At 44.0% G+C, this 23,022-nt stretch overlaps 2 protein-coding genes across 3 annotated transcripts in view; both read left to right on the top strand.

Moving 5' to 3' along the window:
- Positions 1–23,022, top strand: part of LOC307028837 (inactive dipeptidyl peptidase 10-like) — a 500,108-nt gene that overhangs the window by 389,059 nt on the left and 88,027 nt on the right. The gene's annotated exons all lie outside the window — the stretch shown is intronic.
- On the top strand, positions 12,794–14,987 carry LOC307028838 (uncharacterized protein). The gene is made up of 3 exons (XM_079664184.1): positions 12,794–12,960; positions 13,083–13,417; positions 13,553–14,987. The coding sequence occupies exons 1-3, from the start codon at positions 12,846–12,848 to the stop codon at positions 14,360–14,362; spliced, it is 1,260 nt and encodes a 419-aa protein (XP_079520310.1). The 5' UTR covers positions 12,794–12,845; the 3' UTR covers positions 14,363–14,987.

Genomic DNA, 23,022 nt, shown 5'->3' on the forward strand with positions numbered 1-23,022 from the left:
CATCAAAACATCCTCTGAATGTTGCAGTTAAAACGTTATGTCTTAGTTCATCTTAAAACTTATAGGAACATTATTTGAAATAATAAACATCCTAAAAAGTTTATTTGAACATCAGATTAAAACGCTTCTTAAAACCTTATTAGAACCTATAGGTAACGTTAGTAAAAGTTGTGAGAACGTTCCCCGCTAGCGGGGATGTATTTATTATAAACGTTATTCCTTAACATCTATCACTGTGTATATCACCATTCAAAGATATTTTAAAGGTTGAACAAACCCCACACAGCTCTGTGAAATGTTGACTTTATTTAATAATTTCAGTAAAAAACTAACGTTAATATTTCTCTTTTTGATTATAATACTGATGAACGTTCAAAACAAAGCACTTTGGCAACTTACCACATACGTTTTAAATGCTTAATAAGCACCGTAAATTTCATGATATAATTTCTCCGTCATAATTGGGCTGTTTCCGTGAACGGCCGAATGTTGTGTGATGGCAAATGCTGCGGCTGCAAGGCAATGTGGGGCAGCATTTTCTCCTCTCCTTTCAGTAAGGGAGGTTCAGTGGTTCCTAAGCTTAAAGGAGGTTATAAGGAAGTTTGAAACCTCCTTTTCCTATCATGTAGAGCAGGGGTGCCAAACCAGTCAATCGCGATCGACTGGAGATTCCCAGTCGATCGCGAGATGTGTCTAAAAATAGAACAACTATATTCTCTTTTATCGTTAATGTCCTAGGCCAGGGGTCTGCAACCTTTTTGACCGAAAAGAGCCATTTTGCTCCTTTTTCCCCAAACATTTTTGTCTGGAGCCGCAAAACATATTTCATAGCTTGATAGCTAAGTTGTATTTATTGTTATATCAGACAAAAACTACAGTTTTTTTGCATTTATTAGGCTATTTATTACATTATATAAAACTGTTAACCTCTAATAAGAAACAAAGAACTCCTATAAGGAGAATTACAAATAATACACAGGCCTACTTTAAAATAAATTAAACACAGCACTTGGGGAGTCCTCTGCACATTTGAAGGAAAAAAAGTATTATTAAAATGGGCCCACTTTGAAATAAATAAAACATATAGCTGCACCCTAAAAAGAGTTAAAGGTAGGGTAGGTAAGAATGGAGAAACCAGCTTGAGTGCGCTAGAATTTGAAAATACACAACCGGAAAAAATAGACCTCTTCCTTCAGACTTTCTTACAGATTCCCTCCTCCAACACACACGAACGCGCATCATCAATGAGGCCACGAGATAAGTTTGTGCACATAATGATTGGTCATGCTTTTTACAGCATTACGGCTTCCAGAGATACATTTTTCTATGTATTTATTGTCAAAGCATTTAATATATTCATTGCTATCGGGACGTTAAGAGCATTCCATGGAATATAACAAAAAGTGTTTTCTGAAATAAATTACATACCCCATGGAATTATGACTGAAGATCGTCAGCTGTCTTCCTCTCCCGTGTTGTTCCTCGATACGTAAAGGCTGCAGCACCGTTGACAACTTCTCTCTACATATCAAACATACCGGTAAACCAGCATCGTTTGCTGTGAAAGCATATAACTCTGTCCACACAGAATTAAATCCTGTGTTCCTCCGGTACTTTTCTTTGATTTATCCATAGTTTCGCTTATCGAGCCGGGGTTCCCCGCGCGAGCGCCTCCAAGAAAAGGCGCTCGCGCGGGACTGTAGCAGGATGTGACGCATATTTTAGTTGACCTAATTAAAACCGTTTTGTTTTTTATTTATGTGTCACAGTATCACCTCAAAATACAAGATACAAAACATTTTCAACCGTGCAACAAAATATAAATAGTCCTACAAATACTTTTATTTTATTTCCTTCTTATTTTTGTCTAAGCTCAAGGGAGCCAGAGCAGAGGGCTTAAAGGGCCGCATGCGGCCCGTGGGCCGCGGGTTGCCGACCCCTGTCCTAGGCTATAACATAATCTTCCTGTGCCAGAATAATGCACTTGAACACATCAAAGCTTTGTGATTGGCCGGCGTGACCCCATGTGTCGGGGCGGCGTTAATCTTTATTCCAACCCAGTTTAGATTTAACCACTCCCACTTCCGCATTACGCAAGGATCGACGTAGCTCTACGCGATAGCGTCATAGACATGGCACACCCGCGAAATCTGAATCTGACAAGCAAAATACCGTCCTTATAAAAACTGCATAATATACAATATAATAGTGCTTCTTTGTCAATATGACTGACGACCACACTTATGCAGTGCTGAGGTAGTATTAATTCATCATTTAATATTAATTCCTGATGGATATAAGAGGGATACATTAGCAAACATCTGTATATATAGCCTATATATAATGTTTCATTTTTTTGTTTGTCATGTAACCAATCCTTTGGAAAGACAAAAAACAACTATTCAATATCCTGCTTTACTGCGACCGCTATAACTGCCGAAGATGAAGTCTATGACGCTAAAGCTACGTTCTTGCGTAATGCAGAAGTGGGCGTGGTTAAATCTAAACTGGGTTGGAATAACGATAGACGCGTCGGGGGCGGGGCTGGTGGGCAGTCCAAACTAGTTCGCTGACGTTGTCCGTGTCAACAGGAGTGACAGCCCGCACACACACAAGACCGCAAGTATGGCAGAAGCAAAAAAGCCCAAAATATATAATTTTCACTCAGAGTGGGAGGATTATTATTTTTGTATCTATTCCAATTCAAAGTCCATCTGTCTCATCTGCAATGCCAGCGTGGCTTTATCGAAGAAGGTTAATTTAGGAGCCACATTTGAAAACAGTGCACACACGCTACGAGACGAAATTCCCTCCTAATTCTGCCCTACGCTCCCAAAAGGCGAGGGACCTGAAAGGACAGCTAAATGCACAGCAGTCCATTTTCACCAGGCCCGACAACAAGAGCAAGGCTGCTACCATAGCATCTTATCGTGTCAGTCACGTTCTTGCGAAACACATGAAGACGGCGAAGTTGTGAAAGAAGCATGGAGGCTGCCGACGCGCTTTTGGGGGACAATAAAAGTAACAGTAGCATTTCAACAGATTTTTGATATAATAAAAACTCAAGTTAGATACCGTTATTAATCAGCTGTACGTTTTAGTTTGTTTGAACTTATTCATTTGAATTATTGTACAAAATTGTATAAGAATGCAAATATTAAGATCTGTTCCGTTTAAATTGATTATAGTCTATTATCAATTCAGGTTAAGAAACTAGTGTTGCTTGCATCCTATTTTAAAGGAATTAATTTTTATACTCGACTAAAATGCAACAAAAAAAGGGTTTGATTCTATTAATTTTGTCTTTTTTATTGCACTTTGGCAGCAGATTCCTGTGTAGCTTCAGATCTGAGTTGTCTTATTAGTAAGCCTAATTTATACTTTTGTAGCAACGCTATTTTTAAATAATGGCAAAGAAAGGGTTCAGAGTCTTTTCTTTTTTCCCCGTGTCATGTGTGGCAGCACTGTTCAATGTTTCTTGAAAACATTACCCACTGTAGTATGTGACGTGTGAATAAACTCCAACTCTGTATCAACAACACTGTTGTGTAGCTTCAGTTAAATACTTGTAAGTGTGTAGATTAGAAAGAGGTAAGATAAAGGATCTGTAGTATTTTATGAAGTATTCATCGTACGAAGGTCAGTTTTATACAAGTAGAAGTGTGTATTTACCCGTTAGTAGGCTGTCAGTAATGGCTACGACTCTCTATTTAGACTGGTAGATCTCGGCAGACTGGCAACTTTAAAAGTAGCTCTCGGTTCAAAAAAGGTTGGGCACCCCTGATGTAGAGAATTCGAACGGCACTTATTATTAAGATGTATGTGCTCATACATCTTAAGAAAGTTATCACCAAAAATGTTAAGAATGTTTTTAGAGAACGTTATCCTACCTTTCAGAAGAAAATTCTGGGAACCAAAATAAAACGCCCCGCTGAAAACGTTTTAAGAACAGTAGGGCATTATTCTTCTAATAATGTTATCAAAAACATCTTAAGAAGGTTATCACCAAACATTTCAAGAATGTTTTTAAAGAACGTTATCCTACCTTTCAGGAGAAAATTTTGGGAACCAAAATAAAACATCCCGCTGAAAACATTCCTAGAACAACGAATGGTAACAAACATTTCTCGCTGGGAACTCACACATGCCACCGCAAACATGCAATATCTGCTTACAGGTTATCATGAATTACGTGCTTGTTTGTTTTTTTCAAAAGGGAAATATGGTGACATCAGATTTCTTTTAGAAACATCCTTTTCAAACAAATGCAACAAGTTTGTTTTTTAAAGCACTCTAGAAATAAATCTGACGTTAACCATGACCGTGTTAATATTTGCCATAACAGCAAAGTTTTATAAAAAAAGAATAACTTCCTGAAAACATTTTCAGAATGTTTCTTGGAGAATGTTCTTCAATTGTTATCATGTAACATTGAGGGAACGTTTTATAAAGAACATCTTTAATGTGTTACCCAACAACGCCCAAAACACATCCTTAGAATGTTGCAGGCAAAACGTTCCACCTTTGTTAACATATCACATTAAAGGAACATTTTATAAAACACTTTCTGTCATCTCAGGCCTCAATAACATCCTGAAAACATTTTCAGAATGTTTCTTGGAGAATGTTCTTCATTTGTTATCACGTAACATTGAGGGAACATTTTATACAACCCTTTCTCTCATCTCAGGCCTCAATAACCTCCTGAAAACAATTTCAGAATGTTGCTTTGAAAATGTTCTTCATTTGTTATCATGTAACATTGAGGGAACGTTTTATAAAGAACATCTTTAATGTGTTACCCCAAGAGCGTCCAAAACACGTCCTTAGAATGTTGCAGGCAAAACGTTCCACCTTTATTAACATATCACATTAAAGGAACGTTTTATAAAAAAACCTTTCTGTCATCTCAGGCCTTAATAACATCCTCAAAACATCCTCTGAATGTTGCAGTTAAAACGTTATGTCTTAGTTAACCTTAAACCTTATAGGAGCATTATTTGAACAAATAAACATTCTAAAAAGGTTCTTTGAACATCAGATTAAAACGTTTCTTTAAAATCTTGTTAGAACCAATAGGTAACGTTAGCCAAAGTTGTGAGAACGTTCCCCGCTAGCTGGGAAACCCCTGAAGTAATTATTCAACGTGTATTGGAAGTCAGATAGAGTTTAACACATCATATATCCGTAACTGTTATCTTACCACTGGGCTTGGTTTAGGAAACATACTTGGTAGGCATGGGCGGTATCATTTTTTTCATACCGTCATACCTTGCTGACATCATACCGTGGTATACGGTATATGACGGTATCAGTCCCAATTTAAGGGGTAATTTCTCCCCCCAAACATTTTTTTACTCACTATATCAACAGCCCCACCAAAGATATTTTCCACCAACCGCCACTGACGGTATGACTTGGGTCGACTTGAGTGAGGTGGCGTTCGGCGGCAAATAGATGTTTCGAACAGTATATTATATGTTCGGTGTAAAATGCAGCCCGAGCCGGTAGACGCTCGCAAAGTGCCGCGACTTGTGCGCAAGTGCAAAACAAGGGCTGCATACATGACACATTGTGCAAATGGCACATTTTGAGATCGGATACAGGACGCGTTTGTAGATGTCCGACGTTGTTTCCATAGTGAGCTAAGTTAACAATATATCATCATAAATAAACATTTTCCGGGAGTAAATACTTGACTTATTGAATAAAGTTAGCTCTATTCACTAACTAGTTTGGCAATATTATTCCATGCATGTGTTAAAAATCTTATTTCCATTTGATTCATTGGATTACTCGCGTGAATGTTTAGCACGTAAATGCTTTCGTTTTTAAAACCGTCCGACCTCGACTACAAAACCATCAACCAGTTGCATAGGACTAAAAAATGTCAACACTCACTCGCCCCGTCTTAAACATTCCCTAAGAAGTGCCTCTGTCTCTCGTTGTGCTGGATGAAGTCACTGGCGACGAGTAAACCCAAAATAGTCCCAAACAGGCGCAGAGGCATTTTTCTTTTTTACTAGTTGTCCGAGTTCGGGGTCGGCAAATGCTGCCGCCATCTTGCTCAGTTCAGCTCTGTGCTCAGCTCTGAGAGCGGGAAAGACGGACTGCCCTCCCCTGCCCTCTGCTGGCGCGTGCTGTGCATTACAACCAATGTCGTCCCTGTCAAAACTCCGTGTCAATGTAATAGAATGAAACGCATCTGTGATTTGGCGCACAGTCTGTGACGTCACGGTATTGAAAATCATACCGACGGTATTTCAAAATACCCTGGTATACCGTAATACCGTCATACCGCCCAAGCCTAATACTTGGTTAGGTTGAGAAAAAGCTAGTGAGCTAGAATTGTGTAGGCTAAGTTAGGTGTGTTATACATTTAACCTACGTGACACGAGCTTAGTGCATTAAATCGAGGATGCGTAATATATTTTATATATTTTCTTAAAATGTTCTCTACAGTATGCCAGTGTTTTCTGTCGTTTTATCATGGATGTTCCTGTTGTGTTCAGCCGTGGGTGTTTACGTGTGTCGTTTTATCCCTGGATTATTCCCTGTTTTCCCTCTGGATCTTCTGCCTGTTTCTCATGCTATTCTGGTTTGCTCCCTGTTTTACATTTGCTGCCTTTGTTCCTTGTTATTACCTTTGCCTGCTCCCTTAGTTTCATTTCACCATTATTGGACCAGTTTCACTTTATAGCTTGCCTTTCGTTATTTACCTGCCTCACATTTAGTTCTGCTTTTGGTCCAACTGCCTTCCATATCCTTGGCAGTGCTTCATTGGCAACACTGGGCTGGGTTTTCTGTAAGATCATGTTTTAATGTTGTTTACTCTAGCTGGCTCTCCATGTTACCTACAGGGTGTCCGCGGGGTCTTAAAAAGTATTAAAAGTTGATAAATCAATTTAGCGAAAATTAAGGCTTTTAAAAAGTATTAAAAAGTATTAAACGGCATTTTCCAAGGTATTAAGAAGTCCCACAGCAACGACAACATGAAACACCCTTTAATTTACTGAAACGAAATGTCGGGAAACCCCCTCAAGGCGGCCCCCATAGCGCGCCGTAAAATGCTGCTTCTTATTTTAAGTTTCGTTGCCTTGCTCCGCTCTGTGGGGGGGGGGGGGGGTCCCAAGGTGGGTAGACCGGCGCATACGCAACGCTCTGGGGGTCCAACGGCTCCGTGTGTAAGCCCTATATATGATCATTTTCTGATTACGATGAAATAGCCCGCCTCCCTCTCCCAACGTCTCCTGCTGCTGCTGCTGGGCTGTCAGAAGAGGGGGAGGAAAAGAGAGGCAGGCACCGTTTATTAAACATTATTATTAGGGGTGCACCGAATGGGAAATTCTTGGCCGAAACCGATACCGAAAATAGGAAACAGTTGGTCGAAAACCGAATGCCGAAAGGCCGAAAATGATTAATAGAAATATATATAATGTTTACATCTTTTACCAATGTTGTTCAGCTTCCTGATTATGGAAAAAGACATGATTATGGCAAAACTTAACTTAAATAATAATCACTAGTATGGGTCCATAAAACATTTATTCAGCACTTTTGAATGCATACAGTACATTAATTCCAAGTCAAGTCCATTTTCTTTTCTCTGTAGGATAACTACAACAAAGTGCATTCAGAACAAAGCCAAGGTGCTTTAAAACTGCATAAACATCTAGGCCATTAGGCCTACAACAAAATAGTGTAAATAAAGACTGTAACAGCCAGGCCTTCAACAACAACAAATGCACCTATAAGTGCATGCATACAAATGTGCAAACTGGATAAATCCACATGAATGTAACTATTTACAAATGAAATTACAATTGAATTTCAAGAATCTTTCAATAAGGCTGTCTGTCCTCATAAGCAAAGTAGTACACATTGTATAAAGATACATAAAGTGAAAACTGGATACAAAATCAACAATCAATTACAAATTAAATTACAATTTCAAGAATCTGCAAATAAGGTGGTCTGTCCTCATGAGCAATGTAAACAACATTGTATCATTTAGATAACAAAAGTACAATATATTGAACACTGTGTTGCTGTCATTTCCCCCTAATGATAACCTGAGATGGTGAATTATAACTCACAATGAAAATTGTTCAGGAAAGTGGGTATAGAGTAGACATGTAGAACTAGATAAGCTTATGATAAACCAGCCTTGTCTACTTATTAAGGAAAAGTGGGAGGTTCTTTTTAATGAACAGTAGCTTCTCTGCTTTATCAGCCATAAGTCTGTTCCTCTTCTCATCAAGCACATGAGAGGCAGCGTTGAACAGTCTCTCGCTGTCAGTGCTTTTGATTTGATCTTACTCCGCATATTTGTCCGGGTGTTTTGATTTCAAGTGGTGGAGTAATCCCGAAATGGTGAAAGTCTTTGCAGTTACACCCCCTCGAGAAATGTCAGCTGAACACGTTTTACAAATCGCAATCCGCGCCTCTTTCTCTGATATTTTTAAATATCTCCAAGCGGCAGACATGTTGGCTGTGAGCCAGCCGCGAGCATGGTCGCGCGCCGTGCTTGTCGCCGCGTTTTGATTACGTCATCACAACAACATGTTAGCTTACCAACGTAACCCTGTTCTCTGACATTCGGTTATATTCTTTCGGTGCTAAAACCCTTTCGGCCGAAAGCCGAAAGAGCCTTTTTAACCATTTTCGGCCGATAATTTTCGGCGGCCGAACATTCGGTGCATCCCTAATTATTATACAGAGAACAGAGTCGTCATCAATTTGTTTTAAAGCTCAATAAATAACAAAGAAGACCTCTGATCGGCACTTTTCTAATTTTGTACGGAAGATTTCAACTTTAACGGACATGTTGACCGGCGGAACAATTTTTTTAACGGAAACTCTGCCGCACGGTTCCCTCGTCCCTTGGAAGAGGCGGAGAGGTGGGTGTTTTTCATCTGCTGGTGGACTACCTGAGAGATATACAGCAGGAGGAGAACACGTCGTCCACCGCGGAGAATAAACAGAAGGGCAACCATGGCAACCATGCTCTGGGGTCTTCTTCGCTGCTTTTGGTGTAATTTGTGGCGGCAGCAGCGCCACTTACAGGCCTGGCATATGTATTACAGCGTTTCCAGCATTTCCAGCGGTCTAGTGTGAACGGAGTGCACATTAATGAATCAAATGCGTGTGAACGGAATACTTTTTTGCGTTTGCGCATGCGTTTTACCGTATGCGTCCTCGTGGGGCCGGGGTCTAAGCCAAACTATATCCGGTCACAGAGATCTGCTATTTTAAAGTAAAGTCAACACATATAGACCCTAAATATAGTCTATATTAAGAACGAGAAAAGTCTTAACATATATATCTTTTTTTGTAAACATATGACAAATGTGTGAGGGTGATGACGTCAGAGCATTGTCCTATGTGCCAGGGTTTAGCCCCGGACAGCCCCAGCCCAATTTAATCCCTGGGTATTTGTGAGGGAGCTCCTATGGCATTACCCCGCTGAAGCTCACCAAAGATTAATATAATTCATAGTTCAAAGTTTTGTCAATTGTTTCGTTTATTGGTCAAATACTGGTTTCTAATGGTTTCTGAGGAGTTTTACTGGAATGAAAGAGCACAGAGTACAGAAGCAACAAAGCAGCATACTGCATTAAACCTGACCTTCACAGAGAGGTTCAAGTTCATGTGGAAAGGAGGCTTCAGTAGTCTGTCTGCACTCTGTTTAGTTTTGCTATCTTACAATCAATATAGTAAATGTGAGGTAAAGTGTGTCGCCAATGTAACCGGTTAGAACTCAAAGTTGCGATGAGGTCTTAAAATGTATGGAAAGGGTCTTAAAAAAGGTCTTAAAAGGTATTAAATTTGACCCCAGGATTTCTGCATATACCCTGTACCTAAGCTTTGATTAACATTCATAAGATCAAGTTAGTCAACTCTTACTCTTGGTTTTATACTGAACAGGGACAGTGGCCTCTGTTGTGAAAGTTGTGTTTGTTCAACTCATCCATCCTCCCACAACTCCTCCATATGCAAACTATCTCACTCCTGTCACTACTCAAACTGAGTTACTCCTTTGCTCCCGTCATAGTTACAACTGCCACTACGGGGACTACTTTGACGCCCGGGATCAAAGACCAACCTGACCATAGAGAACCGGTATTAAATCAGCACTGGTACCAGATTGGTCAGAACCAAAATATCAACTATCTGCTGGACAATCAAGGCTGATAGCAGTATTGTTAGCAGTAGTGTTGCGTTATGGTATATTTGGTAGTGTGATAAAGGCGTTTGAGCCTCACCTCACAATGCTTTGATTCATTATTTGATCCCCCAGTCACAGCTGAAAGGCCATATTTTGTTTAAAGGAGGTAACACCAGTGTGACGCAGTGGGTTAATGCGCTGATCTTCGAATTAGAGGATAGCAAGTTCGAGTCCCACTGAAGTCAGCATGTCGTTGTGTCCCTGGGCAAGACAATTCACCTCAAAATTGCTCCTGTGGGGATTGCCCACAGTATTCAGTATGTAAGTCGCTTTGGATAAAAGCGTCTAACAATTGATATGTAATGACATAGGAACACAGAGAAGTGTCCCATGGCTGTCGACAATTTTATTAATATATACAGCACATTACTACAGTGGATTCCAGTGCCTGTACGAATCAAGTTCAACCAGATAACTCACATATGTGACCCGCTCTATCGAATTCAGTCGGAAGTCGCAACGGCTCATTTCAAAATAAACGTGGATTTGAGTAAAAAACTAGTTTTTCGGGGTTTTGGTGTTTTGTTTGATTTCAAATAAACAACGTCTTGGCTTTCAGAATCTGAAACTTTTATTTCCAAAATCAAACGATAAATACATGTTTGAAGCTTGTAATGGGAAGATGACAGCTCTCACGCTGCTCTTCCGCAGCGCTGCCCCCCCTCCCTCCGGCTGACATTATGAATGAAAAGCGTATAGTAATCATAAATAACACGGCAGAGTCCGTGATAGTTTATTTTCATCTGATTTCAAATAAACAAAGTCTTGGCTTTCAGAATATTAAACTTGTTTTGCCAAATTCAGATGATAAATACAACTTTGAAGCTTGTAAAGGCATCATTACGAGCGGAGAACGGAGTAACGTAACGTCACAGCTGGCATAACAACAGCCGGTGTTTCTTGTGAGGGTTTTCCCCGGGAAACCAACACAATACACACAAACGCAAAATACACAAACACACACACACACACACTATATAAACCAACATTATTCCTCGCGACCTTCACCCAGTAAAACGAAAATATTTTTCCTCCGTACTTTGACAATTTATTAGCCGCTAATCAGATCGATGGATTCCAGAGAAGATCAAATCGCAAGACTGTTGAACTCCAACATTGTGAGAGGGACAGCCTCTGATGAGCAATGGGTTCAGCTGATCACTGATTACTTTTTGACGGCACCGGTTGAAGTTTCCCCGTTATCCGGCTCCGATTTAGAGTCAGACAGCCCTGACACTGACAGCAGCCCTCAGACCACGGATGCTGAAGAGGATGAGGACACCACAGAGGAACAACCACTGCTGAACGACCCGGTGGCTGAGACACTTCAGTCCGTACGGCATTATGTGAGCGAGGACAGCGCTCAAGAGATTGAGAGGGCCCATGACTACAGGTGTAGCTGTACATTTAATGATGGAGTTCCCTGTTACACCCGTTACACCCCTGAGGAGATGGTCAAGAGACGAGACCAAATGAATGAAATGACTAATGGTAAGTAACGTTATAACGTTATATTATTTAAATACCTTTGACTGTGGTAACGATGTGTGTGTGAGTATGGGTTAGTGTTAAAAACATAACAACAATTAAAATAATGCTCACATGACCACCTACAACTTAAAGTTGGCTAATACTCATTGAAAAATTATTGTGGTGAACATTTTCATAAATGTTTCAACCCTACATTTTATCCACATGGGGAGACATATTTTTTTGGCTACCCCTTAAATCACATGTGGCCCCAGCCTAATTATCTAAAGATGTGCAGAGATAGGCAGCTACAAATGTATTATCTCATGTGAGAGCAGTTTACTCTGGAGTCACTGCCAGACTAGCCTGTACTTATTATTACCCTTTATAATAGATAGAATATGTGTGTATGGGAGTGTGTTTAACATAATACTATAGGCAATGTGTGGGGGGTGGGCCTGTGTGTTCTGTTACACGTTAAAGATTTAAGTTGTGTGTGATGAGTGATTGACACAACACATTATGTAATGTTATATGATTTTCCAGGTGAAAAGCATTTGGTGCTACTTGGAAAGATAAGCTCCAACATAAACCTCTCCAAAGAGACCGCTTGTGCAAAGAGAGGACACCAAAAGGAGCGGAAACAGCAGAGAACGTCCTATTTCTTAGATGGGCACAAAATCTGCCGGGAGACTTTCAAGTTTCTACATGGGTGAGTTTGATTTTGAAAAGGCTACTTCACTTTTGGTAGTGTTACTATTTTCAAATGAAGTGGTAATAAGCCATGCATGAGTTGAACTGAGTTTGACAATAACTGAATAGAAGCAGAATTTACAGCAATAGTAATACATAAATAAATAAATATATATATATATACATGCTTTTACATAATGAAAAAATACAACGACAATGTATATACTACAATGCATACATTAAATAAAGCCATAAAAAACAATCAAAGACTGATGTTTTAAACCATTCCAGAATTTCTCAAGACAAGCTGACAGGCATCATCAAGTTCTACAAGGAACATGGCTTGGCCCCAAGGATAAGACGTGGTGGTCGTGTGGTGACCAAAAGGGTGTTGTACTTTGAAGACATCCAGCGAATTGTACGGTTCATTACCAACTTTGCAGATGTCTTTGCCATGCCACTTCCTGGACGGATTCCAGGGTTTAAGAGGACGGACATCAGTGTTCTACCAACAACTGAGACCAAGTCCTCTGTGTGGCGGAAATACAAGGTTCAGATGCAGGAGAAGGGTGGGTATTTTCTTATATTTTAATCTTGTTTTTTTGGGGTTTTTTTACACGAGGAAACCTCAATGGAAAACTAATGATGAGTAATCTAACAATGCTATCTTTGTCTTTAATCACCTTTCCAGGTCACCGTGCTGCTGGCAACAGCACATTTAGGAAGCTGTGGAAGGAGCTGACTCCCAGTGTCATTATTGGGAGGCCGATGACAGACCTATGTTGGTTCTGTCAGAAAAACAACATTGCCATCTACCGCAGCTCCAACTTTCCCGACTGTGTCAAGTCAGCGAAGCTCAGGAAGCAGGAAGAACACCTCCGCACCGTGGGGGTGGAGCGTCAGGCTTACCAGGAGATGGTCGCCAGCTGTAAAGAAACAGCTAGAGAGCTGGGTGTCAAATTAGGACCCAACCAACCCTGTAGCAGAGACATCACCATCCACTACAGCTTTGACTATGCACAGCAGGTGAGGTGTGTGAATGTGATGAATGCTGTGATAATCCAGAATGTTTGGAATGTAACAATATGAATATTCACACATTTTTAGAATTAGAGTATAGATCACTCATTAGTTAATTCATCTGTTGGTCTGGTGTTACAGGTTCACTACCCCAGTGACCCTCTCCAGCCCGGGCCCATTTACTTTATGGTTCCCAGGAAGTGTGGACTGTTTGGTGTCTGCTGTGAAGGTGTTCCTCAGCAGGTAAACTACCTCATAGATGAGGCTCATTGCAGCAGCAAGGGTTCCAATGCTGTCATTGCCTACCTCCACCACTTCTTCTCTCAGTATGGGCTTGGGGAGAAACATGTTCACCTGCACTGTGACAACTGCTCTGGTCAGAACAAAAACAGATACCTCCTCTGGTACCTTGCTTGGCGGTGCATGGTGGGACTCCATGAAGATATCTCCCTCAACTTTCTTATTGCTGGCCACACCAAATTTGCACCTGACTGGTGCTTTGGCCTGTTTAAGCAGCAGTTCCGCCGCACACCAGTGTCCTGCCTGAAGGACATCAGCCAGGCTGTCAGGTCCAGTACCGTCACTGGAGTCAACATCCCCCAGCTGGTTGGCAATGAGTCAGGGGAGACCTTCGTCAAAACAGACGACTGGCACAACTTCCTTGCCCCCAGCTTCAGACCGCTTCCAGGTATCAAGAGGTACCATCACCTACGCTTCACCAGTGCCGAGCCTGGAGTGGTCTACGCCAAGGAGTTTGAAGGTAAAGAAGAAGAATCCTTCATGCTGCTACGCACAGGGTGCTTTACTGACCAGGAGGCACGTCCCACTGAACTGACTCCCCCTGGGCTTGATGAAAAACGGCAGTGGTATCTTTTTGAGAAGATCAGAGAGTTCTGCACTGAGGAAACCAAAGACATCACCTGCCCCAAACCCTTAACACCTCATCCTTAATGAGTGAGAGTGCATAATACATCAACACTATGTAATTCTTCTATAAATGCTGTAAATATATATTTCAAATTGGTTTTAAGTACTGTTAGCTACTCTGTTGATTGTTTGCTATTTTTATATTGTGTAGTATATTTATCTGTTCTGTTGCTTGCTTCTTTCTCTAAATTAGCTTTTGTGCCAAATGATTCTAATGTTGTTAGAGGTTAACATGCAATCAGTTCATTTAAGTATTTATTCATAGTGTTTTTCATAAAAATTGTATATTGATGATTCTGCACGTGGGTATGGGTGTGCACGTGAGTACGGGCGTGCACGTGAGTACGGGTGTGCATGTGGTCTGGGTGTGCACATGGCCATGTACATGGGAATAGATGTGTGCGCATAAGCATGTGCTCAAACATGACCAAAATACATACATAAATTGATGAACGTGCACGTGAGTTCGGGAGTGTACGGGAGTGCACGTTGGTACGGCGTGCATGTGTATGTGAGTGCCTTTGTTCCATGTATTGATGTATGAAAGTGACAACAAGAGAACAGTATATTGTGTGTGTGTGTGTGTGTGTGTGTGTGTGTGTGTGTGTGTGTGTGTGTGTGTGTGTGTGTGTGTGTGTGTGTGTGTGTGTGTGTGTGTGTGTGTGTGTGTGTGTTTGTGTGTGTGTTTTTGTGCAAACAGCTCTAGATGAATTCGTTTTATGGTATGGTTCATTTGAATAAATACCTAAGAAAGTACTGCAAACTTTGAAGGCCTTTTTCTCAAAATCATGGTTCGATGACATTCATTATGTAAAGTGACGTATTTTGCTTAATATTTGGAGGACAAAAACAATATTGATATCATTAGAAAGCTAAGAATCTCATCTTTCCAACAGTGTATCAAACTCAAAATGTGTTTCAGGGTCAATGTGACTGAAAATGATAGAGCAGGTCACATATGTCTGAGATATCTGGCTTAACAAACGAGATCTCGCTAAGTGGCCCTACGACGCTGGTTATCAACTCGGTAAATCAACCCAGGGTTTCTCTGTCCGCATGAGAGCGCGCTCACGTGAAAGGGGCGGGGTTAGCAACATTTGACCAATCACAAACATGGACAAGCGTACTGACAGCGCAGCGTCATACTTCATTAATGAAAAGTAAACTATCATGTTACACAAATATGAAGGAGTTAAACTTTAAACATCCATGACTTAAACATTTTATCCAGGATAAAAGCAAGGTGAATACAGCTGGTAAAAGAAAAAGTGTTTGAATGCGTACATTAACAGGTTTATGATATCACTACCACGTCTAAGACACGATCTGTCTTTAGTTACATTTGAATCTAGTGTTTCGTCAACTTAATGTGTTGCTTAAAATAATACTTCTGCATACAGTATGTGACACTGAGTTTTGCACGGCCAGATACGGCTCAAGAAGCTGAATCAGATAAGGAAATATACATTATGATGTGATAGGAATGATAATGGGACACATCAAAGTCTGCACTCACAGTGTACGTAATGTTACTTTGATCCGGTTACTTATGTTGTGGCAGATATTTAAGTAAGCTTTCTTAACGCTAATGTTATATTAGTCAGATTGCTCTGAAGATGGGAGGTGATAATATTAATTTTCAAGTTCAAAGGTTAGGTGTTCAGCATAAGTTACCATGGAGATAACCCGGTAAGAAGTGAACCAGCGTTGTAGGACCGGAAACTCAGAGTTAACCCTGAAGTTACCTCGCTAACCGCAAATCCTGCTTCGTAGTACAGGGCACAGTTAATTGGCTCAGTTGCCAAAAGCTAGCACAGCATACTTAATAACTGTTGCTAGTTAAGCCAGCCTAACTTTGAACTTCCAAATGAGTACTTTAGCACTGCTATGTAAGTACAATTAATCACAAAAGGATGTCAACCCGGAGAGCGGTTTGTATATAAATGTAATTTGTTTGGTCTAGTCTGCTCTTGGATACAGTTGTTGTTGTTGTTGTTGTGGTGTGGTTCGCTGCAGAACTGGGGTTACGTAATGTAACCCAGCTTCTATGAGTATAGGCGCAGCCCTCTAAGGCTATCGCTATTGGGTAATCCCTCCTGCATGTGTGCAGCACTGACAGACTTAATCCACGCCCACCTATGACGTGGGCCCCACCTCCGGGCTCACTTCCGTATAAATAGGAAGTAGGCCCTACCATCTACTCCCACACAAACAGCTTTTCTTCAGCTATTCGCGGAGCCTGTGGGGCCCGACCCTTAGAGGGCTGCGCCTATACTCATAGAAGCTGGGTTACAGTACGTTACCCCAGTTCTATATCGTAAAAGGCTTCACCCTCTAAGGCTATCGCTATTGGGTTAAGGGCGAAGCAGGATGTAGTCTACGCCCCACTGTTTCTGTCCGTTACCAGAAGCACAAAACACACCTACTCAGTTAATAACCCATGTCCATTTCGTCCTGCGTAAATGGAGCATCACATTCCCAGGGAATATAGCATTTAAAAAATGAATATTCTCCATCAGGGAACGAGGGTTGGCTTACTTAGGCTACCTGTCGTTTATAAAAGATAGAGACCAAGTCTCATTAAATAAAACGATCAAGAGAGTGGAAAAAGGGCAGCTCTCGAAGTGCCTACAGGCAGGAGAGAGGGCACGCAATTAAAAACCCCGACATTACTCATTCTGACAGGCTATTCAGTACTGAATGTGTCAGAGAGGAATGGGAGACATCCCTCAAATAAAAATGAATAAAAGAACAGGGTGAAGACCAAGATGCATCAGTGCAAATGTCTTCCTCTGTCATTCCTCCGTGCAACGCCGTAGAGGTTGAAAGTCCCCTGGTGCTGTGCGCTTTAATGTTCTCCGGGGGATCCAACCCAGCGGAGACATACGCCTGTGACACCGCCTCACATAGCCAGTGTGACAGGCGCTGTGTAGATAGAGGCTGCCCTCATGAGCGCTCTCTATAATGTACAAACAGACGCTGGGATTTGCGTAAAGCAGCCGTGCGTGCAATATAGCCTGCCAGCGCACGCACGGGACAGAAGAGATGAAAAGTGGCTTCTTCCTCCGATGTGTGAGGAGGGGGAAAGAAGCCCTTCAAGGTTATCACTCTTGATCTAAAAGAGCTTGTGATCACCTTTGGCATAAATGCCGGGTTCGGGTGCAATACAGCTGAGCTGCCATCTCCTTGGATCTGGAGACATGACGGAGCCACCGAGAGAGCAGACAAGTCACTCACCCTTTTAGCTGATGTCAGAGCTAAGAGCAGAGCTACTTTGGCTGACAAAAACTTCAGGGGAACCTGATCTAATGGTACAAAATGAGCTTTACTCAGTGCGCGCAGCACTAAAGCCAAATCCCATTGAGGCGCTAAAGCGCGTGATACCGGTCTGAGTCTCTGTACTCCTCGTAAAAAACGTTTTGTCAGAGGGTGACTAAACACCGTGCTGATCTCAAAACCTACGTGGCATGAAGAAATGGCAGCGGCATATGTTTTGATCGTGCTATAGGCCAAATTCCTGTCCAGCAACAGCTGGAGGAATGACAGCACGTGAGGCAGGGGACACGTAACGGGGTCCAAGCCTTTCCCTACACACCAACGCTGGAACGCTGTCCATTTGGCTGTGTAAGACGCCCTGCTGGACGCAGCCCTAGACCCCTGAATAGTACTCACAACATCTTGAGAGAGGCCAAGCCTCTATAAGTGTTCCCGCTCAGGGGCCATGCCCACAAACGTTGGCCTAACATTGGGTGACTGCTGATCGCTCCCTCCACCTGGGAGAGAGCATCCCCCTGCCACGGAATTTCCCACGGTCTCCCTGACAGCATCCGCTGTATGCAGGGAAACCAGGACGCTCCCGTGCGCTCCGGGGCTATTAAGACCGCTATCAGCCGCTCCTCCTGCACTCGGTCCAGGAACCGAGGGATCAGAGGGACTGGTGGGAAAGTGTACAGTAACACCCTGGGCCAAGGTCTGTGCGCGAACGCGTCCACCCCCAGAGGGGGGTGATCCTGCCTTCTCAGGGAGAACCAGAGAGCACATTGCGCGTTCCCGCGTGCAGCGAACAGATCCACCTCCGCTCTTCCGAACCTGCTCCATACCTGGGAGACCAGCTCAGGGGGAGGCTCCAGTCCCCTTGTCGAGGACCTCCTCTGGACATGAGGTCTGCCCCTCTGTTCAGCTCGCCGGGAATATATACTGCTCTGACAGAGAGTACGTGTGTGCGCGCCCAGCACAACAGCTTCCTGGCTGTGTCCAGCAGCTGCGCTGATCGTACACCTCCCTGACGATTTATGTATGCTGCCGCTGCCTTGTTGTCGGTTCGAATCAACACATGATGATTCCACATCAACGGGGCGAAGTGCTGGATTACTCTCCATATGGCGAGTAATTCCAGCGCGTTTATATGAAGGGACATGTGAGGCGGCCACTGTCCCTCCACTGCCTGCGACATGCATGTTCCTCCCCACCCTGAGAGCGATGCGTCTGTAAACACCGAGGTGTGTGACGTCACTCTGCCAAGGGGAACTCCCACTGACAGGACGTGGGGATTTTTCCAGTAGGTCAGATCTGAACCTACGGACAGAGGAATGTACACCATGCGTCTCTTCTGACGCACGGGGTCGATGTGCAGGCGAATAAACCACCTCTGAAGTCTCCTCATGTGAAGGAGACCCAGGGAATCACCACGTGACCAGCTGACATCATGCCCAACAGCTGCATCACGGAGAGGGCTGTCACCACCCTGCCGGGTGTGACGCGCCCGAGGAGAGCTGTCAGATCCTCCACTCTCCGCTGTGAGAGTCGTGCTCTCATGCGGGCTGAGTTGAATTCCACCCCCAGATATATGATAATCTGGGAGGGAAGAGGACAGCTCTTCTCCCAATTGATTATGAAACCCAGGCTTGACAGGTGAGATACAAGTTGTACAGTCTGTAAAGCAGCTTCCTCTCTGGAGCGGGCCAGCAATAGCAGGTCGTCCAGATAAAATAACACTCTCATCCCTCTTCTGCGTAGCGGCTCCAGCGCCATCTCCACACACTTTGAAAAAGTGCGTGGAGCCAGAGAATATCCGAACGGCAGTCGATTGAACTGGTACGCTATTCCCTGGAATGAGAAACGCAGGAATTCCCTTTGTTTTGGGATGATGGTTATGTGGAATTAAGCATCCTTCAGGTCTATGGAGGTCAGTAACGTGCAGTCAGGGGAGGCAGGGGAGGCAGAGCCTCACCTGTCATACTCCAATGTAACGGAAAAAAAACTAAAGAAAAACTAAATAGTAATAATAATAAAATGTCTCCACTGATCTATGATGTAAGTGTGATTTATGTATGATTCCAATGGCTTTTTAAAGTCAAAATCAGCAAATGTGCCGAGCTCCGCTACAACTACGGGTAGTGATGAGAAGTGAGGCAGGGACAAGCTCTGCCTCTCGTAAGCCCACAGTAACTTGCTGGAGCACGGGCACTAATTTAACGCGGGCACTTATTTTGTGAGCGAGCTCAAGCCAGTTACTGTGGGGTGAGGTGAGGCACAGATGAGCTCTGCCTCACCTCAGAATGTGTCACCCCACAGAAACTGGCTGGAAAGCGGGCACTAAGCGCATGCCTGTTACCATCTCACTGTAGGTCACCAATGTAATGTTTGTAGATCCCTTTATAACATTCATCCTCGCCATCCATAGATCCATCCTAAATAACTTATTTAACGTACATATGATATTTAGGCTCGCTGGTCTCATCATATAACGGCAATGAAAAAAGCAGCAGGAGAAGCAGCCATAACCTCTGCCGCGCTGAAGGGGGCGCACGCGAGCCCACAGGTTCTTGTTGCTACTGTTATTCTACGCAGAAACGGATAGACACAAACAACAAACAAGACTTTTGAAACTACAGGAAGATAAGGAGGACTTTTACAAAAAACTAATAGAGATTGTTGTCCAGAAGGAGAGCATGGACTTAATCTTCAAGTCAAGGTAAGACCACAATTGTAATGAAAATGGGATCTTACTAAGAAAGAACAATCCAATATTTGGATTTTGGGAATCCTTTTTTTGAACGGTCTGTTTAAAATGAATCGAAGCATCAGACTAAAAAAGCTTTTGAAAATAACCGAATATTTTGATTAAGGTCAAAATATAATATTTGTAAATCTGACTCTGAAAGAGTCAGTGCCTCACCAACCATGAACCTCACCGCACGTCACTGATGGAGGTGCACCAATCTCCCTGTTGAACACACTCCATTACCTGTTTGATTGTCAGCATATGAAACGGTCTTTTCATTATCACCCTGTTGAATGCTGACATATCTAGGATGGGTCTCATCCCCCCGGTCTTTTTCGGGATAAGAAAATAACGGGAGAAAAACCCCCGATTTTCTTTCCCCTGAGGAACCCTGGAAATTGCTTTCTTTAACAGGAGTCTCCGCAGCTCTGACTGGAGCGCAAGACACTGTTCTTGGGATGACAGGAGCGTTTCCTGAATCCCCTCGAACTGCGGGGGGGGGGGGTAAGGCAAATTGCAGAGAGTACCCTCTGCTGATCAGCCTGCTCATCCATCCGTCCATTAAACATAGCCTCCACTCTGAGCACCGCTCTGAGAGCGGGCATACCTGTTTTTGTTGTGCGGTGGTAGTCATGGTGACAAGCCATGCCAGAGCCCTTGCCGCCGTTGCCCGTGAAGCAACCCAAGGGGGGCCCCGCCCTAAAGGGCTTTGAAGGGGTCTCCACACGCTGCATCACACACCGGCTCTCATCCTGTCTCTGTTTAGGAGAAGACTCATCAACAGGACCCTGAGGCGGGTTTATGCTCCAACTCGTGGAGGTGTGTGCAGTGCTATTCACCTCGTGCGTAATAGCCGCGCTAGGCTTAATACGACTGTGTGTAGGCACAACTGGAACAGAGAAAAAACCGCGCTGCTTGTTACCCGAAAGGATAGAAGCAGCCGATTTAAATGTCAAGCCCTGCTGTCTTTTAACCGACTGGTTAAATACCGCAGGCTTATACAGCGAGCCTTGCTGTCTTCTAACTGACAGATTAGAAACAGCTGGCTCAAACGGCGAGTCCCTCTGTCTATTACCCGAAAGGGAAAAAACAGATGGAATATGCAACAAGTCCCGCTGCCTTTTAACCAATAGATTAATGGCAGCCGGCCTGACTAGTGTGGGGGACATGTGAGACACAGTTGCTACAGACACACTGTTGAGATTTGAATCATTTTTATTAACAATCCTCTCTTCCCACATAACCCCCCCAAAGAGTCATCTTCGGTTCTGTTTCCTCTGAGGTTCTCTCGGAGGAGCAGACCAGGAGAGGGGGTTCTTCCTTCCCCTCCGACTCGACGCCTGCAGATCCTGTCTCTGTGGCGGAGGAGCGGAGATCTGGGACGGAGGCCCTGCAGCTGCCGAAGGGCGATTCTGATGCCGTTGCTGTTCTCGCCGTTGCCCGCGCTGCCCTCGCTGAGACTGTTGCGAGGGCTGCGGGTGCTGTCGCTGCTGTTGCTGAGGACATTTGTCCTGAAGCCAGCTAGCGTGACGCCTTATGTCGTCTGCCTGCTCCGCGGCAGACTTCATAGACTCCACCATGGTGTGGAACTGTGGCCCAAACAGTCCGTCCGGACTGACTGGAGCCTCCAGCAGCTCCTTTCCTGCACCCTCCGGTATATTCCCCTGCTGTAGCCAGAGGTACCGTTGAACCTGTGTCGCCCATGTCGCAATCCGCGCCTGCGAGACTGCGACTGCTGCGCACAGGGTAAGTGCAGTACTAGCCGCTTTACCTATCTCCTCAGCCTCCACCGAGGACATAGTTTTTGACTGCTCGGATATTTCCACCATGGAGTTTGATAGCAACGCTATATTGTTTGCCGACGCCTGGAACGCACACTGATGCATGCGGTCAGTCTGTCGGGCGACAAACCGATCTTTGGCGGCAGCCAACATGGGTTGCAGTCCGGAAACCGTGCTGGCCTGCCTAGCCCCAAAGAATGCCGTGAGGTTCGGCTCTAGAGGAGGCACGGTCGGGAAATTCACGTCCGTGAATCCCTCCACTCTCGTGAGGGGCACGTATGTCCCTATCGGAGCTTTCATTGCTCCAGGGTCCCTCGCTGCCCCCTCCTGGTACTTCCTTATGGCCGGGAAGCGTGGCCAGATCGGGTCACTCCTAACCCTGTGCACCCGGGAGAACACCCCGGACATATCATCCGGCGGTGAGCTCTCCTGAGCTAGGGGAACGGGGAGATTTCTCCAGGTGGCCGCCTTAGATATAATCTCCGGAAGTTCTAGGAGGATCCCGCCAATCGATGGCAACGCCGTGGCGTCGGAGATAGGGATCACTGGATCTTACACCGGCCCTGCACCGGGCCCCATACCTGTCTCCTCCGTCCGGAGGGGAGAAATGGGGGGATCACCCGGTGATCCCTGAATGGAGGGGACGTAGTCGTCCGACTCGCGCCCTCCACTCGGATCTAGGAAGTCAAGGACTTTGTCCCCGGAGTACTCCTCCTGGACGGGCCAATCGTCCTCGGCGGCCGCAGCAGCGAGAGCGTCCGCTCTCTGCTGTGTGAGGGCCAGCAGGAGACGGGCACAATGCGAGCAAGACACCCCGGGATTGAGAGCAGAGTTTGCATGCTCTAATCCCAGGCAGGACTCACACTGTGAGTGCCTGTCAAAACTCATAATGTAGCCCT

The sequence above is a fragment of the Notothenia rossii genome (assembly GCF_949606895.1).
Source record: "Notothenia rossii genome assembly, chromosome: 2".
In the NCBI taxonomy this organism is placed as follows: domain Eukaryota; kingdom Metazoa; phylum Chordata; class Actinopteri; order Perciformes; family Nototheniidae; genus Notothenia; species Notothenia rossii.